Source organism: Botrytis porri (assembly GCF_014898465.1).
Source record: "Botrytis porri strain MUCL 3234 chromosome Unknown BPOR_002, whole genome shotgun sequence".
Lineage (NCBI taxonomy): Eukaryota > Fungi > Ascomycota > Leotiomycetes > Helotiales > Sclerotiniaceae > Botrytis > Botrytis porri.
Genome location: NW_024066076.1, coordinates 1701200 through 1720496, shown reverse-complemented (window position 1 = coordinate 1720496; position 19297 = coordinate 1701200). Strand labels below are relative to the sequence as shown.

General features: G+C 42.1%; 4 protein-coding genes across 4 annotated transcripts; 3 read left to right on the top strand and 1 right to left on the bottom strand.

The window, feature by feature from the left end:
* Nucleotides 1-339: 339 nt before the first annotated feature.
* On the top strand, nucleotides 340-2501 carry EAF01_001532 (uncharacterized protein; the record flags this gene model as incomplete). The annotated part of the gene is made up of 3 exons (XM_038909782.1): nucleotides 340-1024; nucleotides 1099-1185; nucleotides 1243-2501. 3 exons carry the CDS (start codon nucleotides 340-342, stop codon nucleotides 2499-2501), a joined length of 2031 nt encoding a protein of 676 aa, XP_038774594.1.
* A 5087-nt stretch (nucleotides 2502-7588) lies between these two features.
* Nucleotides 7589-7768, top strand: EAF01_001531 (uncharacterized protein; the record flags this gene model as incomplete). The annotated part of the gene is made up of 1 exon (XM_038909781.1): nucleotides 7589-7768. One exon carries the CDS (start codon nucleotides 7589-7591, stop codon nucleotides 7766-7768), a length of 180 nt encoding a protein of 59 aa, XP_038774593.1.
* A 2148-nt stretch (nucleotides 7769-9916) lies between these two features.
* On the top strand, nucleotides 9917-12245 carry EAF01_001530 (uncharacterized protein). Its single transcript, XM_038909780.1, has 4 exons — nucleotides 9917-10596; nucleotides 10700-10905; nucleotides 11219-11439; nucleotides 11489-12245. The coding sequence occupies exons 1-4, from the start codon at nucleotides 10580-10582 to the stop codon at nucleotides 12071-12073; spliced, it is 1029 nt and encodes a 342-aa protein (XP_038774592.1). The 5' UTR covers nucleotides 9917-10579; the 3' UTR covers nucleotides 12074-12245.
* Nucleotides 12246-13008: 763 nt separating this feature from the next.
* Nucleotides 13009-18103, bottom strand: EAF01_001529 (uncharacterized protein; the record flags this gene model as incomplete). The annotated part of the gene is made up of 4 exons (XM_038909779.1): nucleotides 13009-13661; nucleotides 13734-17097; nucleotides 17153-17784; nucleotides 17881-18103. The coding sequence occupies 4 exons, from the start codon at nucleotides 18101-18103 to the stop codon at nucleotides 13009-13011; spliced, it is 4872 nt and encodes a 1623-aa protein (XP_038774591.1).
* Nucleotides 18104-19297: the final 1194 nt, after the last annotated feature.

The window sequence follows — 19297 nt, the reverse complement described above, 5'->3', positions numbered from 1 at the left end:
CATATTTATACCTCCCGGCCTGTCCATACGTATATTTTTGATCAAAGAGTACTTGTTTACACTTTCATACCTTCATACTTCTACCCACACCATCCCCAGCAGAAGAACAAACCAGAAACCTATATTTATCATACCTATTTTTATTTTTTTACCACATAAATGCTTCTGGACTTGTCTATTCTTTGATTTTCATCCATTCCAGCATCGTCGAATGTCACTTTGGTTTTAGATTTGTCTTTGATATACGAGCGGTTTCCTTGGATACTTTGATGAATGCCAAAAATAAATTGACATTCATCACTTTCTTTGGTCGGAGCTTCATCGGTAGGAAAGGTGGATATGGACATGCAACTTACACCTGTGTCATCAGAGGAGGCGATCTTCGAATGGTCAGATAATTCAACTAGCCCAGATCGAGACGACGTCGAGGAAATTATACGACAAACACAAGGCGTGCGATATAGTCCCAGGCAACCAAGAGTTATACGTGCACCAACCCGTCGACGAGTACGAATTGACGAATCGTGTGCCGATTATTCAATCAATTTTCAACATTACAAATTTGGGAGAATTGAAATGAGAGCCGGAAGTATGGAGGGTTCAGATGGGTCGAATTCTTCCGCAATTACCGTCATTACTTCGGCAGGTTCATCCTGTGGTGACCCTTGGAGTTCAGGAGGATTTGTCGAGGAAGAAGTAGATGATGGCCACGAACATGATGGATCAGTCGAGGGTAGTTGGGACGGAGAACACACACATGAACATGATCACGACCAAGACGTTGATATGTTGTTGGAACCGAAATTAGAACCTTTGGAGGAAGATTCGATCCTTGAATCGGTCGCTCCCCGCACATCTTCGTCGCTACCCTCGCCTACACAGCCGAAACGACCTAGAGGCCGCCCGCGTAAAAATCCTGTACAAACTATCGAACCGTCGCACAAGGTTACAAAGGGAAGATCAAAGACAGGTTGTGTCACATGCAGGAGACGAAAGAAGAAGTGTGACGAAGCAAAACCTAGGTGTACGTCTTGAATTACGCGCATGGTACCATGATTTCTCCTTCGAAAATAACACTAATCATTTTCTATTTTATAGGTCAGAATTGCGAAAAGAATGCCGTCGTCTGTGAAGGATACCCAGAAAGACAAGTGTGGAAGAGTGGGAAGGAAAAGGCTGAAGAAGGTACGACCTTGTGGAAATGTCAGCAGTCCAAAACGGAAGTACTGATTAAATCGACAGCCCGTCTGCGAAGAATTAGCTTACCCAATATCACACTTCAGCCTGTCATTCATGGAGTGGAAACATCTGGCGACAAAGTCTTTTTCGAACACTACATTTACAGATTGAGTCATATTTTCACAGTCGAGGGTGCAGACAAGAATGCTTTCAAGGATCAATTACTACCGATGGCTGTACAACATGCTGGTCTCATGCACTCAATTCTTGCACTTTCGAGTAAACATATTGATTACGACTCGGAATATGGACAAAAATTACTCCAACAACACCCAGATATCAACAAGGAATCTCTAGAAGAAAGATCTCAATATCATCATTCGGAAGCCATAAAGGAGATTTTGAGCATTGACGTAAATACTCAGATCAGAGATGAAACCGACACCGCAGTTGTCTCCGCATGCCTTGGCCAAATGTTATGTCTCGTTCTTCAAACCCTCGCAGACCCAAATCCGAGCGGGCAACACCGCCTTCATCTCAACACCTATCAAAATATGATCAAATCAGCTCCACTCAAAGAAGGACCTTTCTCGAATTTCATCGAGGAATTCTTCCAATTTCATATCATTCTCGACGAGATAATCTCTCTACCGAACACGATGCCAGAACGTAGCCGCTTGGGCACTGTATCTGATGATTGGAATCTTCCATCCAACATCATTGAACCTGATGCCGTGCGTCTCTTAGGTGTCAATGATGGTCTTTTCCTCTACATGTCTAAAATAACGAACATTCGCAATACTATTCGTGAAAATATGCAGAATCACATCGACCCTGTGGTGAACTACAATGCCCTTTATAGAGCCGCCGAAATCGATGCAGGAATTCGGGATTGGACCCCCGCGTGGCCAGCTGGAGACTCTAGAGATCTCGCGGGTTTACTTTACAAACAAATGATGTGGGTTTATTTATGGAGAACTATTTACCCTCCCAAAACAACATTTTGGAAGCCTGATCCTAGAATTACACAAGCCGTTGACGATGGAATTGCTTTACTTGAGCAAGTACCGCCTCGTGATCCAGCTCAAACTCTCGTTCTGGCCCCAGCTTTTATCATCGGTTGTGCTGCTTTTGAAGAAAGACAACGAGAACCTATCAGGAAAGCCATTAGTGTAGTGAAAGCCTATATGGAATTCCGAAATTCAGACGCTGCCTTGAAGGTGCTTGAAGAAGTTTGGAGATTAATGGATGCTCAAGATGAGAGAAGTTGGGATTGGCAAAGTTTGGCTCATGAAATGGGCATGGATTTTTTGGCTACTTGAATTTTCATCATCATCACGCTCCTCGCCCTAATCATAAGAATATGATCAATTACTCATCTTCATCAAACCGAGTCCAAATTGGTTCACCGCAACATCACAACGGAGATATCTCCGCTCCGGGTTCTATGAAGTCTAGAATCCACATGTTGTACGACGGTGGTACTGACCAAGACATGGATCTCGCATCGCAACCAGGATTATCCAACAGCTTACATTCCACAAAGGAGGCTCGGCATGGACCAAAAATATGCCGGTGCGGACCGAAATTATTCGGGTCGATAATTACTTACCGCCTCACGTCCCATGATTTTTGTACCTGACGTCAAGGCTTTGCTTTGTCGATCTTTTACATCATGAGTGTTCATCCAGTGATTTTGTGACGCGCGTCATGAATTTCTGCGAGTTTATCCACACGAGGCACAACTTCGGAATGGGGATTGGGTTGCGTTACACTATCTTGTGTGTGATTACAAATGTCACCTTTGTGCCTAGGTATCCACACACACCCTGATCTACATCGGCTACTTACAATTCGGGATACCACGTCGGTGATCTCGACACTTTCTATTCGCGAACATTATCTTCGGTTTCTGGTTTCTTATTGGCCTATCTTACATGCGTTTGATATTGGCACATTATGTCTTTTGGAGTTTTATCGCATCGCATGGTAGTGCATCGCATCGCATTATAGGCTTATCCCTTTTCAATCGATATTCTTATGTCGATCTTGTGGGCGGTCGGAATTTTGGCATTTTTTTTAGGTCTAGGGATGTAGAGTTGAGGAAAATCATCTTCACTCGAACTGGTGAAAATTTGGGGTGGCTTTTATCTTAATTTTTTTCTCTGTCGTCTCTCATGGGGAAAAATATTCTCCGGTCTGGTGGAATGTTGGGATGAAGGATACGGAAGGAATGGTATGGAATGGATTGGGTGGGATAAGGATGGAATGGAATTGGACCGATTCTGGTGGGTGGATGGATGGAAGAAATTTCCATGGATGGAACAATGCGGATGGATGCATTTTGGATCTATGGATTGGATTGGATCGGATTGGATTATGGAATGGATTTTTGGAATTGGTTGGCAAGTGATTTTATGGAATTCTTGGAATTTGAAATTTGATGTTTGATCTTGGTCTTGGGTGTCTTGATGTCATGATGCTGTGTAGAGGTGGTGGGGGGAGGAGTGTGTGTGTGGATATGAAATGGAGTCGAGTGGATGAGTGGAGGTAGGGAAGTGGATTGACTAGCTATGGATATTGATATGGATATAGATGCAAATACAAATATGTATAAACAAATACAATTGCAATCACACCTATAAAGCATGAATGTAATTATGTGATATCCATTAACGAGGGGATTTATATATAACTTTGTGTGACATGATGTCTGTATGTACATCATGTGTTTAGAGTTTCCCCTGTGCATGACTCGTTAGACTGCGGATCCCTTCTTCTTGGAGGGGAGGAAGTTGGAAGCGGATGGTTTGGGAGTGGGTATAATTGGTATCTTGGGAAGGAATAGCGAAGAGAGTAAGGATCAAAAGAGGCGAGGGGGGAGAAGAGGATTGTTAGGTTCTCGGTAAATTTGTGGATGGGGATGGGTTTTGTATGTTGTGTTATGTCGTGCTGTGGTGTGGTGTGGTGTGGTGTGGTGTGGTGTACTATGTCGTGTGTGGTGTACATGTTGTACAGAAATGTAAAGGTAAAGGTAGAGAGGTAGCCGGGTTGAGGGGATGAGATTGGATGGGGGGCTCGGGGGGTTAGTTGGATGGAGAGATGAAAGATGATGGTTGGTGAGGATTGACAACTACGTATTTGTATATAGGATATCAGAGCATACAGAATGGAATGATGGGATGGGATGGGACAGTAATAGTTGGAGAACGGGATTTTTTTAACAAGGGGGTATGTATATGTATGTGTCTGTGTGTTTTGTATAATGTGTGTGTGTTAGGGTATTAAGGATTTTTGGACTCGAATATCCTTGAAGGTTTGTGGAAATTTTATCGTTTTTTGACTGGCTTGCTTGCTTGCTTGCTTGTATTAATAGGTATGATTAGATGTATAATATATTTTATTAATTAATAGAATTGGAAATATGTAAATAAATATAAATATAAATGTATATATGTTAAGAGGAAAGTAAGTTTATACTTTAAGTTGAAAATTAGATGTTTAGATGTTGAAAGTTGGAAATGAAAAAAGAGAATTATATTTTAGTAATGAATTTATCTATCTTATCTTATCGATAATTTAATATAAAATTTGAGAGATGAGGTGAGAGTATGAGAATGTGAGATCTACTCGATAAAATTAAACTAAAATCGAATATAACTTCTATAAATATTATTATAATTGAATAAAATTTCATAAGAGGATTATGATATATATTCTCTATATATATACTAGATTTTATAAAATATGAATAAAGAAAAATGAAAATAATATATTAAAGTTAATGAGTTGATACAATAAGTATAATTTAATAGTATATTTTAGATTCCATATATCTCTATTAGCTTTCGATATTTTATCTTTATAGTTTAAGTTTCAATTTAGAATTAGATAATCTTTCATAGGAAAAGAGTTTTTTTTTTTTAATTCCCTAAAATAGAAAAGTTATTCAAGATTGAAATCGAAAGAGTGAAATAAATCTTTTAATTTTTATACTGAAGATTATTAAAAAAACTTAGATTTACTTCTTTAAAAATAATAATTCTAATCTTTCTTTTTCAAATATAAATAACTTTTCTAATTATGAATCAGTCCTTACAAAAATTTATGTATTTGAAAGCGAAGCTTTTATTTTATAATATATTCAAATTTTAATATTACAAATTCTAAATTCATTAAATTATCAAAGATCGAAAATGTATTCAAAAAATAAGTACTTTTTAAATCAATTTAATAATTTCCATTGCTTTTATTATAATCATTTCAATTTCGATTCTTTAGAAACTTTAATATAATATCTTTATCATATTAATAGATTATATCTATTAATTTTAGCTTATTTTATTGAAAATTTATTAAGATTATAAGTATTTTCAATTTGTACTATACATCTTTAATTATTTCGCCGAGTAGTAAAGAAGTTGTTAAATTTTGTTAAATTAAATCTATAGGGTTAATTATATAGGGATATAGGGATATACTCATAGAGAAATAGAAAGAAGGAAAGAATGCCGAGCGAGCGAGCGAATGAATAAATGAATGAATGAATAATCACGAGTGGATAATTCTCCACCCTAATGATGGATTGATGGATAGGTGGATAGGTGGATTGCATTTTGCGGGGTGGGAGGGTATGATGGTAGGAGGGTAGGAGTTTATATCGGGGTTTGTGAGGTGTGAGGTACTAGGTAGTTGATAATTATGGAGGCAAGATCTCCAGTCTAGAAGATATGTAGAAGAAGAATGGAGGGATGGATGACGAATAGATGAGCGGATAGATAGGCACATTCTGATACACTGCGCTGCGCTGCGGTAATGAGAAATGGGTATTACTATAAGTCTATGACGAGTCTTGCTTGAGATTTATAATCTTACCAGTATAGTTCTCTGGACTCTGGACTCTGGACTCTGGTACGATGGGTATGGGGTTGTGATAATGTGATATTGTGGTACTGTGCTGGGTTGTGCCAATCTGAGGCGGTATTATGGGGGTCGAGATGGATATTAGAATGGAGAGGGAGAATGAGGTGGACATGTATATGAACATGTAAATGGGATGGACACAGACAGAGTAGGCGATAAGAAACTATTAAATGGATTGGTACAGGACGAGCAGGGGCACGAAAGAAAAGAAAGGAACTAGGTAGTAGGTAGTAGGAATCCAGATATCATATCCGGATATCGAGACTTTTGCGTCACGAACCACACACATCGTGCACACACAAAGTGATCTTCTCTACTCTCGATATATCACATGCGACTTCTTTGCACTTTTCTGCATCGAAATCGAAATCGAAATTAAAACGAGGATACGAGTTACGAGCACGCATGAATAGCATCATGTCACGACTCGCGAAGAGAATAATCCCGCCAATTCTCCTTTTCTTTTCTTTCGCCTGCCTCACACACACACTTACAATATCAAGTACCCCCAAGCAAGCATATCAAGCAAGTACATCAAGCACACCAAGCAAAGCCGAAAAATCAAGTACATGATAATAACCCCTTCCCCGCTCGGAGAATCTATCTACCATATTGAGCGCTCATAACCGAGTAATATATCCGTAGGATTTGTGTGGTATATGGTATATGGTATATTGATATTTAATTGGTAGATGTATATAGTACCTGTTTGAGAGCTGGTTGATTAATTGGTCCTGGCGGAAGGGTACGGTAGGAAAATTCACGGAGCGGACCGCAATTATGTATTTGATTGGATTATGTATGCAAGCAGCAAGCACGTTGGGTAGGTAACTAAGTAAGTACAAAACAAATCACATTCAACAACCACAAACAGACGAAGCATTTGAGTCGTGAGTGAAACACAGATCTACAGACAAGACTTCGCGATCCGCACGTGCAGTGCAGTATTAGGGAGACATACTTGGGAAGTTCGGAATGTATTTGATATCTGACCAATGAATGGATGAATGAATGAATGCAGAAAACGGATATCTGCTTCTTTCATTTCTTCCTATGCGAGTTGATGTCTTGTACGATGTCTCAATTTTCGATTCTCCTACTCGGATTCATGTTGTTATATTCGCTAGGTATGGATATGAATATGAATATGAATATGAATGAAACAAACACACAAGTACAGATCTCACCGCCCCGCACGGGAGTAACCTAAATCTAAATCTAAAGTTAAGTTACCAGTTACCTACCTACGAGCCTACCTACCAATGTACTTACAGCCTCTCAATCGAGTTCGTCCTCTCCATCCATGCCACGAATCCGGATGTGATACCCAGATGAATCTTCCACAATGTTGTGCATATTTAAGGTGTTCTCTTTCATTAAGTTTATTAGCTGCGACGGGGAAATACAAGAACGTTCCGAGTCGATATTTTCATGGTATGGTATGCATGTAAAGTAACGGTACATGACACATCGCTCACTGGTAAATATGATAGTTCTCGTAGGTGTATATTCCCCTGTTGAGAAGGAGCAGAAGGCGATGGGTTTGGGGAGTCGAAGGGCATGGGACGTACATGCTATGCATGGGAGTGGTCGCGAATCGGAAGGTCGTTTGCACGCGGGACTATTTATGTTCATTGCTAGTGATATCGATTATTCCCATGAGTGAGGCTAGCCATCCGCCTCGAACTTCATGTTTGGGGGAGTAGCGGATTGAATGGGATTGTATTGAGAGATGAGAGAATGTTGAGGTATTTTGTCCCATTTTGTATTCGTACATCGTGAGCAACTGCAGTTTCTGATAACCCAGTTTGAAGCACTGTAAAAACAACAAATGCATGCTTGAATTTCTCTGAAGGTACACATATTGTAAACAAATGCAAGCCAGAGGCGAAGGTATCTGCAGTTGAATCCAGATGCAACCAATTCAAGGAACCTCACATGGTTCACCCGAAGTGGTTGTAAGGGAAAAGTACTTTAGTACGTACAGAGTATATAATGCGACAAGAGGTAAGAATAACCATCAGCCTGTATGAAGGATCGGCCCGTTGAGGGCTCACCTTTCGATGATCAGTAACCTCCTTTCGGTAAGCACAATCAAATCGTGTCACTCCGTATTTGAACTGCCGAAGCTTGGTTTGAGAGAATGAGGAACGAATGATTTTTTTCTGAACGTTTACCATATCATCTGAGGTCGTACGAGATGTGGAGTATCGAGTGACTTTTAGAAGTTGTGGCATTAAAGATTTCTAGCGAACAAGGTAAACAGGGACTTAGATTAGTCCTGCATGATATAGTGTTACTTCAACAGGTGCAGAATCAATCACATTGCGAATGGAGAAATTGCTTGTTTAGTGAGAACTCCCGAAATGCAAATATAATGAATAACCCTTCACAGGTTAATTGGTGAATGCAGTATTTAATGTATCAACTCCCACGTTCATAAATCTTATCTGCAGCTGAGGTTCTTGAGCCGAAATTACGGTAAAAAAAACTTAGAAGATTGAAAAACTCAATGTAAATATCTACGAACAACTGCAATATAATAGCAAGAGGTCTTGACAGAAATGATATGTTGCATCGTTTTCAACGACCGTATTGCGTAATTAGGCGATATTTGAGTTCAATGGCACACAAGCTTTCGAGAACAGTGGAACGTTGAAGCTATTCAGAGACAAATGAGGTCATGTTTGAATGATTATGATGATATCTCAAACTCTAATTGATGTTTCAGGAAAGACTAAAATTTCCTATTGGTGTTGTCAAATCAATCCACTCTTCTCTAACGGCTTCTCTGCGGTTGAGCCCAAATTTGAGCCATGAACATGCTCATCCTTATGAGATCCACCTTGTGGGTCACGACGGTGCCATTTCGAGTAGTATTGTATGACTTCAACAACACCCAATCGAGCAATGAGTGTTAGAATTCGGCTGGATGCACTTCGGGAATTGCCTAAAGTAAAGACGAGAGATTTGCACTGACAGGGACTCAAGTCTCCGATTTCATTGACGTGTTTCCGGATCGTAAATGAATCTTCGGAGTATACTCGTCTCCAACGAATGCCCACCTGGAAGCCACCTCTGAAATAAAATTGTACCTGTCAGATCTTCCAGGGTGATCTCCTTCGGGATGTTGTAGCCGATGTACAATTGAGGCACAACAAAGCATGTCACAGGACTTGTGTACTTCCGCTTCAACTTCTCGTTGGCACTTCTGCATTCGGATACTATTTCCATGATTGTAACTCGGGCTTGCGTTTGACTAGCCAAGGGTGCAAATCCATAAAAACCACTTGCATAACCCGCATCTCACCGTTTGCTCCCTGGCGAAGGATGATTTACCAGGCTTTCATTCCTTTGGACCAGTGTATCGGTAGCACCATTTCGATTTCGGAAAGCCGATCGTCAGCTGAACCTACCATTGTTTCATGGGTGTTTATTGAAAGAAGGAGCATGGTTTCTCGCTTTGTACAGAGTACGGCGATGATACGAGGATACAAATATCCGACAATATGCCAGCCGTTCTAATGACTTGCTGAAAGCGGAAGTTTCCGGTATGTGAAGTGTGTGATGATGTTATGTGTAACCTTTGTATTAATGGCATATGTTGTGTATCTTGAGGATATACATTGCATTGTTGAGGATGGTGACGGAGGCTGAATGAAATGTTGTTGAGATGTAAAAGTTGAGTAGAGGTGGCGTGGGTAGTGGCTTTAGTGCGTGAGTAGACACTAAAGTTTTAGCGGCCGATAGCCTATTTATTTCCTAACGCTTAGTGATTGACTCTCAAGAAAATGATCATCGCCATCAATACATGTTGCAATTTACCCATCTAGACTTCTACACTTGAAGTCTATCAAGTCTATGAAGCACTAGAAGTCTTTGCGGAAGTATAATCGCAAGTTTAGGTGAATTTACTATCATCAAATATCTTGATGACTGTCAAAAACATCCTTACCTATGTTCAATCAATTTCTATTTCCAATCTAATCGATGACAATAGCCATACTCATGTATGATTTCACACTTGCTTTCTCATCATGTGTCTAATCTTACCACGCCGAGACCTCGGCGAAGGAAGTTTCCTCTACCCAAACAAAAGAATGAATGGTTGACGCTGACGCTGACGCTGACGCTGACGATGTTCTGTCACCTCAATCTTCAAATATGATATCTTGATTGCAAATCACGACTCCATTCAATCATTCACACACCAAGTCACGCCTCTTCATATGCAAGCACGCCTAAGCACCCCGCTCTCCTCACATGTTTGCGTACCACGATGACCAGTTTCTTATCGTCAATTGAGGGGCAATTTCCTTCCAACTGCCTTATAGACGTGATGACGATACTCGGTATACCAATTCCGATTCCACAACATCTTTTCATCGGAAAACATATTGAAATCTGATACTATTTGTCTTTTGTATCACCCGTTGAGACAATAACCCGGGGTTATACCATCACCGAATAAATAAACATGTCGAAAATATTCGTGTACGTTTTGTTGAGTCGGGTCTTTCTCACATTTTATCTGGAATTTGTTAAGCGAATTGGATCTTGATTATGTCGAGTCAGTTTGCTAATTCCTTCGCTGTAGTGTCGGAGCAACAGGTCATATTGGTGGTGCTGTGTTAGATCTCATCTACCCGAAGTATCCAGATGTCCATATCAAAGCGTTGGTACGAGATGAGAAGAAAGGCAAAATACTTGTGGGTAAGTACCCGCGAGTAACTTTTGTTGTTGGGGATCTGACATCTTTGGATCTTTTGACTAGAGAGGCGAAAGAAGCGGATGTTGTTGTTAGTGAGTGACCGTGTACTTTGTCTACCGCCGCATTTGTTGGAGTGAAACTTCCCCTCCTATTGTCGCTTGTTGCGAGAGAATCCACCGGTACTAATATCGCCACCCTTATTGCATCGGGTGAAGAATTGCAATGATATCTAGCGATGTTGTAAATGAGAAACGTTGGTCTCGGTATTGAGAGTTGGGATAAAAGTTGGCCTTTGGACTTAGTCAATCCCTGATGGTCTAATTTGAATACCCTTTCCAAATTTTCATCCAAGTTTACATCTCCGATCCAACATCACCTAGCATAGTTCACTGAACTCTGTTACAGATACAGGACCCGACGTCAAGCAAGATACAGCTATCTCAGCTATCCTCGAAGGCTTAGCCAACCACTCCCCAAAAGCATACTATATCCATACTGCCGGGAGATCACTCCTCTGGAATTCACCCGGTAGCTCCCAAGCCGAACCAAAGATCTTCGACGACGTCGTGGATATCCAAGCTTTAAAATCTTTCCCACCCACCACACTCCACGCTACTTCTAACGCCGTAAGCTCCTTCTTTTCCCTCCTTCCCCCACAATACTAACAACCACCAGCTCGTATTCGCCGCCTCCCCATCCACAAACATAGCCATCATCTCCCCCACTGTGGTCCACGGTCTCTCCCTCTCTCCCCTCCATCCCACCCCTCCTCTCCGCAATCACAACCACCCAATCCGGCTTCACCATCTCTCCACCACAACCCTCCAATCCCACATCCACGTCCTCGACCTCGCTCAAATCTACCTCTTCCTCCTCTCCTCCGCACTCACCGACCCCTCTCCTAACCCCCAAAAATGGGGTCCCGAAGCATTCTACTTCGCCGCCTCAGAAAATCTCTCTTTCAGCGCATACATGCAATTTCTCATCTCGAAGGTGTCGAAACCACCTTATAATCTACTGCACAATACACTGATCGCGGAACTCCCATTCTCGGAAGCGGTGAAAGTGGTAGGGACACTGACGGCGTATTTATTTGGCATTCATATGCAAGTGAGATGCACGAGGGCGAAAGAGGTATTGGGATGGGTACCGAGGGCGAAGAGATTGGGGGAGGGATTGGATGAGGTGCTGGAGGTTTATAATAGGGAGAGGGATAGTGGGGTGGGAATGCAGGAATTGGATACGACGTATGGGTTGTGATGATTTGTTTAGATTTGTGGATGAAGATAAATTGATCTTGATAGTAGATTCTGTGGTTCTGCGGGGAGGTTATGGAATTAGAATTGTTGAACTTCAGCATTAGATGCCAGGTTATATAGATGTCAAATTAGAAGGGATATCCCTCATTCTTGGCATGAAAACTTTCAAAATTCCTATCAAACCATTGATCAATAAACTTGATCACATAAGAAGACCCCTTAACCAACAACTTCACGTCGAGCTATGGGAGTCGTGATCAGATATAGAGTAACCTCCTATTCACTCTGGATACTTAAAGGTATCGGAAACCCTACAGCTCCTTTTCCGAGTACATGCACCAGGTATTTACACTCAACTCACAGTCTCACACGTATATTCCATACCATTTCATCTCTCTCGACCTTCGCAATCGGACGCGTCGACTGTCTCATCATTATCCTATTCCCCCCAGCTCCCCCACAGTCGAGTTTCATTTCATCATCACGACACTCCATCCCAGATTCCCGACATCCCCGCCCTCGAAACCTTCTCATCATCCACTCCAATATACTACCATCCGATATCAATTCCAATTTCATTAATCTAACACACTAGGTAAAGTACACTAATCCACACACCATCCTCCTCTCATATCTCATCTCTCATCTCCAACCATCCTTTCCTCCATCATACTATCTCCTTCCCGCAACAATCATAACTGTCACCTGATTCCTATAAACCCCAATGCTAAAATCTAGTACATACACACTAATAAACACGATTCCCAATCCCGATATCTAGAAATATCTCACAGAGAATTCTGATTCCCAGTTCCGTTCCTGATCCTAGTTTCTAATCCTTCATGCCTAGCTAATTTTCCATTCCATTCCATCGATACCAATTCTATCCCATTTCATTCCATCCCATTCCATTCCGTCCCATTCCATCCAATCCCATCAATACCGATCATATTTCTCCGTACTAATCATAACATGCTTTTTCCTCTCCCCCTTCTTCACTCCCTCCCCCTTCTCTCCCTTCTTCCCAGTCCTCACTCTCCTAGCCCTCGGTTCCTCAAACCACCCTTCCTTCCTCCAATCAATCTTCTCAAATATCCTCTCCACCCCGCTTTCCTGATCCCTCTTCCCCCTCACACCTCTCACATCCCTCGCCACAAAAGCCTCAAAGACCCTTCTCCTCGTATCTCTCCCTCCATTCTTAACCCCCACCCTCACGTTCGCATCCCTCAAAAATGGCGCTCCGGACACCATCCCCAATCTCTCTTTCTCCGCCCTCGCGCCTTCCAGTAACCAAGACCTCATCCATTCTTTCCTCCTGTAAACTTCCGGGCTTTCTCGCACAAATGGTTTATATCTATCTAACCATTTGATTCCCTCCGCATACAGTATTCCTTGACCATCTTCTAGTACCATCTGCTTTTGATATCGTTGCAGTGTATGCGCTTTAAGTCTGAAGTGTTTTCGAAGAAGTTGTTCGCGGCGACGATAGCTAACTAATTTGTGTTTATGAGACAAAGAGGACTTTTTGGGGCGAGAGCGTTTGCTGAAGATGCGGGAGGGATTAATACTGTTAAACAGGGTGGCTAAAGCTATTTCAAGAGGAGAATTGTCAGTATGCACTTTTTGAGCCCAATGAATCAAGAAAAAGAGGAACTACTTACTACCAGTTCTATGTTGCCTACCGATCGTTCCATCTTTCGCCTTATCGGGGGCAGATATCTCCTTCCCTTCCTTCTTAGAAAGTATGGAAACAGGTGCTTTAGGTGATTGAACCTGCAGATCGTGCAAATTAGGAGTCGTGGCACTCTTCCCTACAAATATCGCACTAATATTCGCTCCCGCGTTCATAAAAAGCTTGCCAAGCTTTCCAGAGCTTGGTGTCATCAGAGGCTGTAGACTCTGTTCCTCATCATCCGCAAACGATGTCGTCTTTGAAAGTTTCGGTGTTGTTTTCCTGAGTTGCAGGGGATTTGACTCATTAGAATCATTAGACGAAACCGTGTCAATAGGAGAGACTCGTTGTTTCATCAATTGATGAGATGGGTTTTGAGCCTTTGCATGTTCGAGCTTGAGACGATATTCACGTTCTAATGCAATATCGAGATCAGTTTCCCAGCCGCTAAAACTCATTTGCTTTTTGAGGGGTGGAGGAATGAATCCGTATACTTTGTTTGCGGGAGAGATAGGACTTTGGTTTGATATTGCGGAAGATTTTCTAGCTGTGTTGATTCGGACCACCGGTTTCGATCCTATGGAAGACTCTTTTATGGTTGGGGTTTTGACCGCTTCAGCAGGAGAGTGGAATGATTGAAAGTCGCCGTCCTGATTTATTGGAAGTTTATTAGGCGGGGCGGGAAATCTGTATGGCTCTCTGCAAGCAATGGCTGTATGGGTCGAATATGCCGTGCAGTTTTGCTGTGAACCGTCGAATATGCCTCCCATATCTTGAGCCTTAGATGTTGGAGTCGATTGTAAAGATTTATCTTTCTCCTTTCCGCCATCTCTGCGAGGAAATAGACCCATACTCTTTTGCTTCTTCAGTACTGCTCTTTCTGGAAGATCTGCGGTATTATTTGATGGCTCGCTTCCTCTACGAGGAAACAACCCTAGACTCTTCTGCTTTTTCAGTATCAGCTTGGGCAATGGCGGTGGTGGAAATTCCACACAAAAACCTGTTGGAGCAATAGAGGAACAATGAGAAAAAGCAGTAGTTGAATGTGCATTCGGTATCGAGATGCCAAGTGCATTATCACCGCTCTTGATATCAGTAGATTTAGAACTTTCAGATGATTTCCTTGGGGTCTTGGAACGTTCAGATGATTTTCTAAGAGTTTTCGGAGTTATGTTTTCATGGCATATTTCGGTGTCCTCAAATCTGACAGACTTTAAACTCTCAATGGATTTCCTACAGATTATCGTCGCCATACTACTCTTCTTCCTTAATCTCGGTTGAAAGACTGCAGAAGGTTCGTATGGACTAGCCAAGAATGAAAGATCGGCACTTGCAGATATTTGTGGTAGAGTAGTGTCTCCAACAACCGCATCTATCACATTTTCCCTCGTAACGAAAGTCATGTTCTTGGTCGCAAGATCTGCCATGGCTTCGCATTGAAGATCATTATTAGGCTTCAACTTCATGAGTTTCTTTGGGTTTTGTCGGGTTTCCGTGCACGAAGATAGTGCATCAGGATTCAAAGGTGAGGGTACAGGCGATCTTGAACCAGACAGTGATGTATTTTGTGTTTGGACTTCAACTGAAGAATTATGCAAAGCAGTTCTACGAAGTTGAGTTCCAGGAGTTGGTGTAATAGGACTTTCTTGCCTCATTGATAGAGGCGACTTGGGGATAGATGGGAGTGGACCTAGGGTTTGAATCTCCACATTGGCAGCATCATGTAACGACGTTTTACGAAGCTTGATTCTAGGCGTCGTGATTGCTGAAGTTGCTTGAGGTAGAGGAAACGCATGCTCGCGGTTGGCAGGGTGTGAGTCTAACTCTAAATCGGTAGTAACATCGCGCAGTGGTGTTTTACGCAGTTGAAGTCTTCGAGAAGCGCCTATGACTGCGGTTACATGTTGCGAGATCAGTGGAGAAATGGCCATTGAAGACGCGCCACTCAAGGCCCGGCTCCTAAGGCCACCGGAAGTGCCACACGAGTCCTGTCTATGGAGTAGAGGCTTTTGGGTGCTTTCTGGAGTAATAGCCTTCGGAGCAGAAGGATATCCGGGCAACTCTCGTAAATCCAAGGCTTGATAAGCTTTGATAGGATCCGAATTACCTTTCAAGACATGCTCAACTTGCTTCATTGGATCGAGTCTAGTCGAAGAGCCGTGTTGCGAAACGTGTGTTGAAGAGCCGGCGCGCAAAGTTTCATATGAAGTCGCACCGCTATCTTTGTACATTCTGCGAGATTTTACTTTTGTGTAAGCAACACTCGAAGTCCTTGCTCGTGAGGATAAACTTGGAACTCCATTTGGAAAAGACGCTCTTCTTTCCATTGCGGCTTCTGGCCGGCACAAGACGCGCAGAAGTTTCTCATCTTCAGATAGCTTTTGTGGACGAAGCTGAAACTTTGGTTTAGGAGGACCTCTTGACCACGGATCAGGAAATGATGCCAGACGGAACGGCGACATTTTTTGTTGATCTTTCAATGGGACCCAAGATTGGAAACTACTATGATGTGCCGCTTCGGAGTATTGTTCTATGAATGGTGTGTTTAATCGAAGCCTCCGTTGCTGGTTGTGCACCGATTCTCTCCCATCCCCATTTGATGACCTTGAGCTTGAGAAACTTTGCGTATCCGGAATTTTAGGTGTTTTGACTATATACCGAGGCGTTCTTGGCGCATTCATTGGTATGGTGTGATATTCTTGACGGTATTCGTGTTGACGTTTTGGAGATGCCAACCGTTTTCGGCTGTGTACTTTTGCCTCAGCCCTGTCAGATGTTTGAGGCTCACTTCTTGAGTTTGAGGTGGCTGGGTATGATGTTTCTTCCTTGCTGTTTCTTTTCTCCGTTATACTCTGTGAATGAAGCCGGGGGAATGGCTTTTCTGAATCGAAAGCAGCATTCTCTGCCGTGACTGATTTTTCTATTTGGTCGCTTTGGCGTTCAATGCGAGCTGATGTAGATGAGGATGCGATCGTGCTTCTAGAGCGTGCAGATCTAATACTGTATGCTATTGCAGCGCTTCTCTTGAAGAACATAATGTCATGTATAGCGTTAGATTGCTCGATCATCTTACTGGCTAGCTCAATGTAATCTCTTAAGTTCTCTCGAGTATCAACCCAATTATGCTTGCATGCAGGGTTCTTTAAAAGGGTTTGAAATTCATTCAAAGCTTCGATACCTTCGTGCGTCACCTGGATGATGAGATTATAGAACTTGGCTCGATGCTTTCGTAATTTGTCGCGATCAATGCGATTATTTGGGAGGTCTCGAATGCATGGTGGATATAAGGTATTGAGCATGGCGAGAGCATTTGGCTTGTAAAAGGTATGAGCTTTAAGTTCATGGAGCATTGTCTGTCAGATAAATGGTCAGCATGACCAATGGTCTTGAAGAAGCATATTCGCATACCCAGATTCGTAAATCAACGAAGCAAGTGGCATAGAAGCCTTCGATGATTGTCTCTTGAGCTTGAATATCTTCCACCCATTTTTTGGCATCAGGATCAGCGCTCAGAACTCTTCTCCAATTGTGCTTGTCAATTTTCAAACGCAGAGCAACTTCTCTAAGAGCCTCTCGTCTTCGACATTCAAGATCTTGAAGATAGTCAATGCCAGTGAGAGCCTGATCAAAATCAACCTGATCTTGATCCTTTGTAAATACTTTATCCAAGCACCACTTTCTGATGAAATCAGGTGGCAGTCCCCTACTCGCCCGTCGGCCCTCTGGAAACTCTGATTCAAAGTTGATATCAAGAAGAGTTTCATTTGAGGCATCCATAAAGGGATCATAAGCTGCATGATTTCGAATTGTTGATGTAATGTTTGCATCCTTAGCATCTTCTAGCTTGCTGGATTTGTCCTCTTGAGTATCTTCAGCTTCACTGATTTTGTCCTGCTTAATGTTTCCAGGTTTGCTGGTTGGGTCTTCCTTATTCTCTGGCTTTGATTTTTCCAGAGAGATCAAGAAGTGTATGATAGCTGTTCCCTTTGGTTCGTACTGCCACCACCTGTGTGCTTCCTTTAAAGTTGGCACCCGATGCCCTAATCATTTAATTAAATCAGCTTTTGTTTTTTGAAACCAGGTTGGAATCCGACCCGAAGTTGGGAGAGAAGAAGCTTGAACAATTGTTCACATACCTGCATTAAAGGAAAACATTATTTTCAAAGGAAGTTCAGAGGATAGATGGCACTCTAATACATGGCTGATAATCCAAGGAACTTGATCTGTGTATTTATCAATGGTGGTTGTGATGGGAGAGTTATCGGTCGGATCGCTTGAAGTTGAAGTTGAAGATAAGGAAGACCTAGTGGATGAGACCCCATCCTGCCAGGAATCACTCGAGAATGACTTTCTCGCCATACCTATCTTTGAGATAAAAGCTTTTAAGTGTCCTCCAATCAATTAACAGTATAACTGAAAATGAATGAATCTTCTTATTGAAATTTTTCGGGAATGACAACGCCAATGACAAGACGAAAGATTTGAAAACCTCTGCTGAATTTGCTTTAGAAAAAGAGCCACAGATCTTCTTTTCTTCTTCTCTTCAACCTTTGCTACATAGGTAACTTGTATCAACTCTCCAAATTGTCATCCAGCAAGCATACATCAGACGACACAGCAGTATTGTAGGAAGCCCTCCAATTGTATACCAATGATGATCTGGGAGAATTTATTGAAAATAGCAAATCTTTGGGGGAAGACTCTTAATGAGACTATGTGCAAGAGGATTTGTATTGGATATTTAGCTATCATCTGCTTTTCTCGATACCTCAATATTGACACTCGTCGTTGACTCGGTACCCACATTTGATGTTGGCATCCGCATGGCAAACGGGGAACAGCAAGGTATCCTAGCTAGTAGATGATCCGGGGACGGAGAATTTGACACATGATGGATAGTTCTATCTGGCACTTAGGGTTGAAAGAGATATATTGTCCTACCCACCATTCGTCTGACTAGAACGAAAAGCAACAGATCATACATGAGCCCATGATCCGCTGCTTTGAGAGATCCATGCTCAATGATGGTTCCTGATGGTTCCTGATCGAAGTTCTTACAACATCGCTTGATCGGTTCCGGCAGCTGAACAACGATCAGTTCCAGGGGATTTAGGTTGTACAAAGCCAGAGCGTATCCATATATGGCATTGGCTGCATATTTTACATGATATGCATTTTAACGTGCAGCTTCAAGTCGTTCAGAAGCATCCCAACGAAGATTATTTACTCCCCAACATTGTTTATGCATGGTTCGAAGGTAGAAGTAGTCAATATATTTGTTATTGAAGTGGTCAAGTATGACGGATATCCCGCACATCTTGCATCGGAAATATCAGCCTTCATGTCGGAACTTCCTCGCCCATCTAATACCACATGGCGTCGAACAGTCGACGATGTAGGGCTAGGTAGGTATAGCTCGAGAATCATCTTCGACGAAAGAGGAAAGGGCCTTAGGATACATGCAGGAGAGATGATGTCTAGAATGTTAATTGCCGTCACTAGTAATGCGAGTGCCCTTTTCTAGAAGCACGTAGAAGGAAGCAGCTTCAAGTA

Bases quoted from the DNA above. Each gene is read 5' to 3' on its own strand.
- EAF01_001530 (XM_038909780.1), top strand. The intron at 10,906-11,218 runs GTGAGTGACCGT...ACTCTGTTACAG, and splicing joins AGAAGCGGATGTTGTTGTTA to ATACAGGACCCGACGTCAAG. The intron at 11,440-11,488 runs GTAAGCTCCTTC...AACAACCACCAG, and splicing joins TCCACGCTACTTCTAACGCC to CTCGTATTCGCCGCCTCCCC.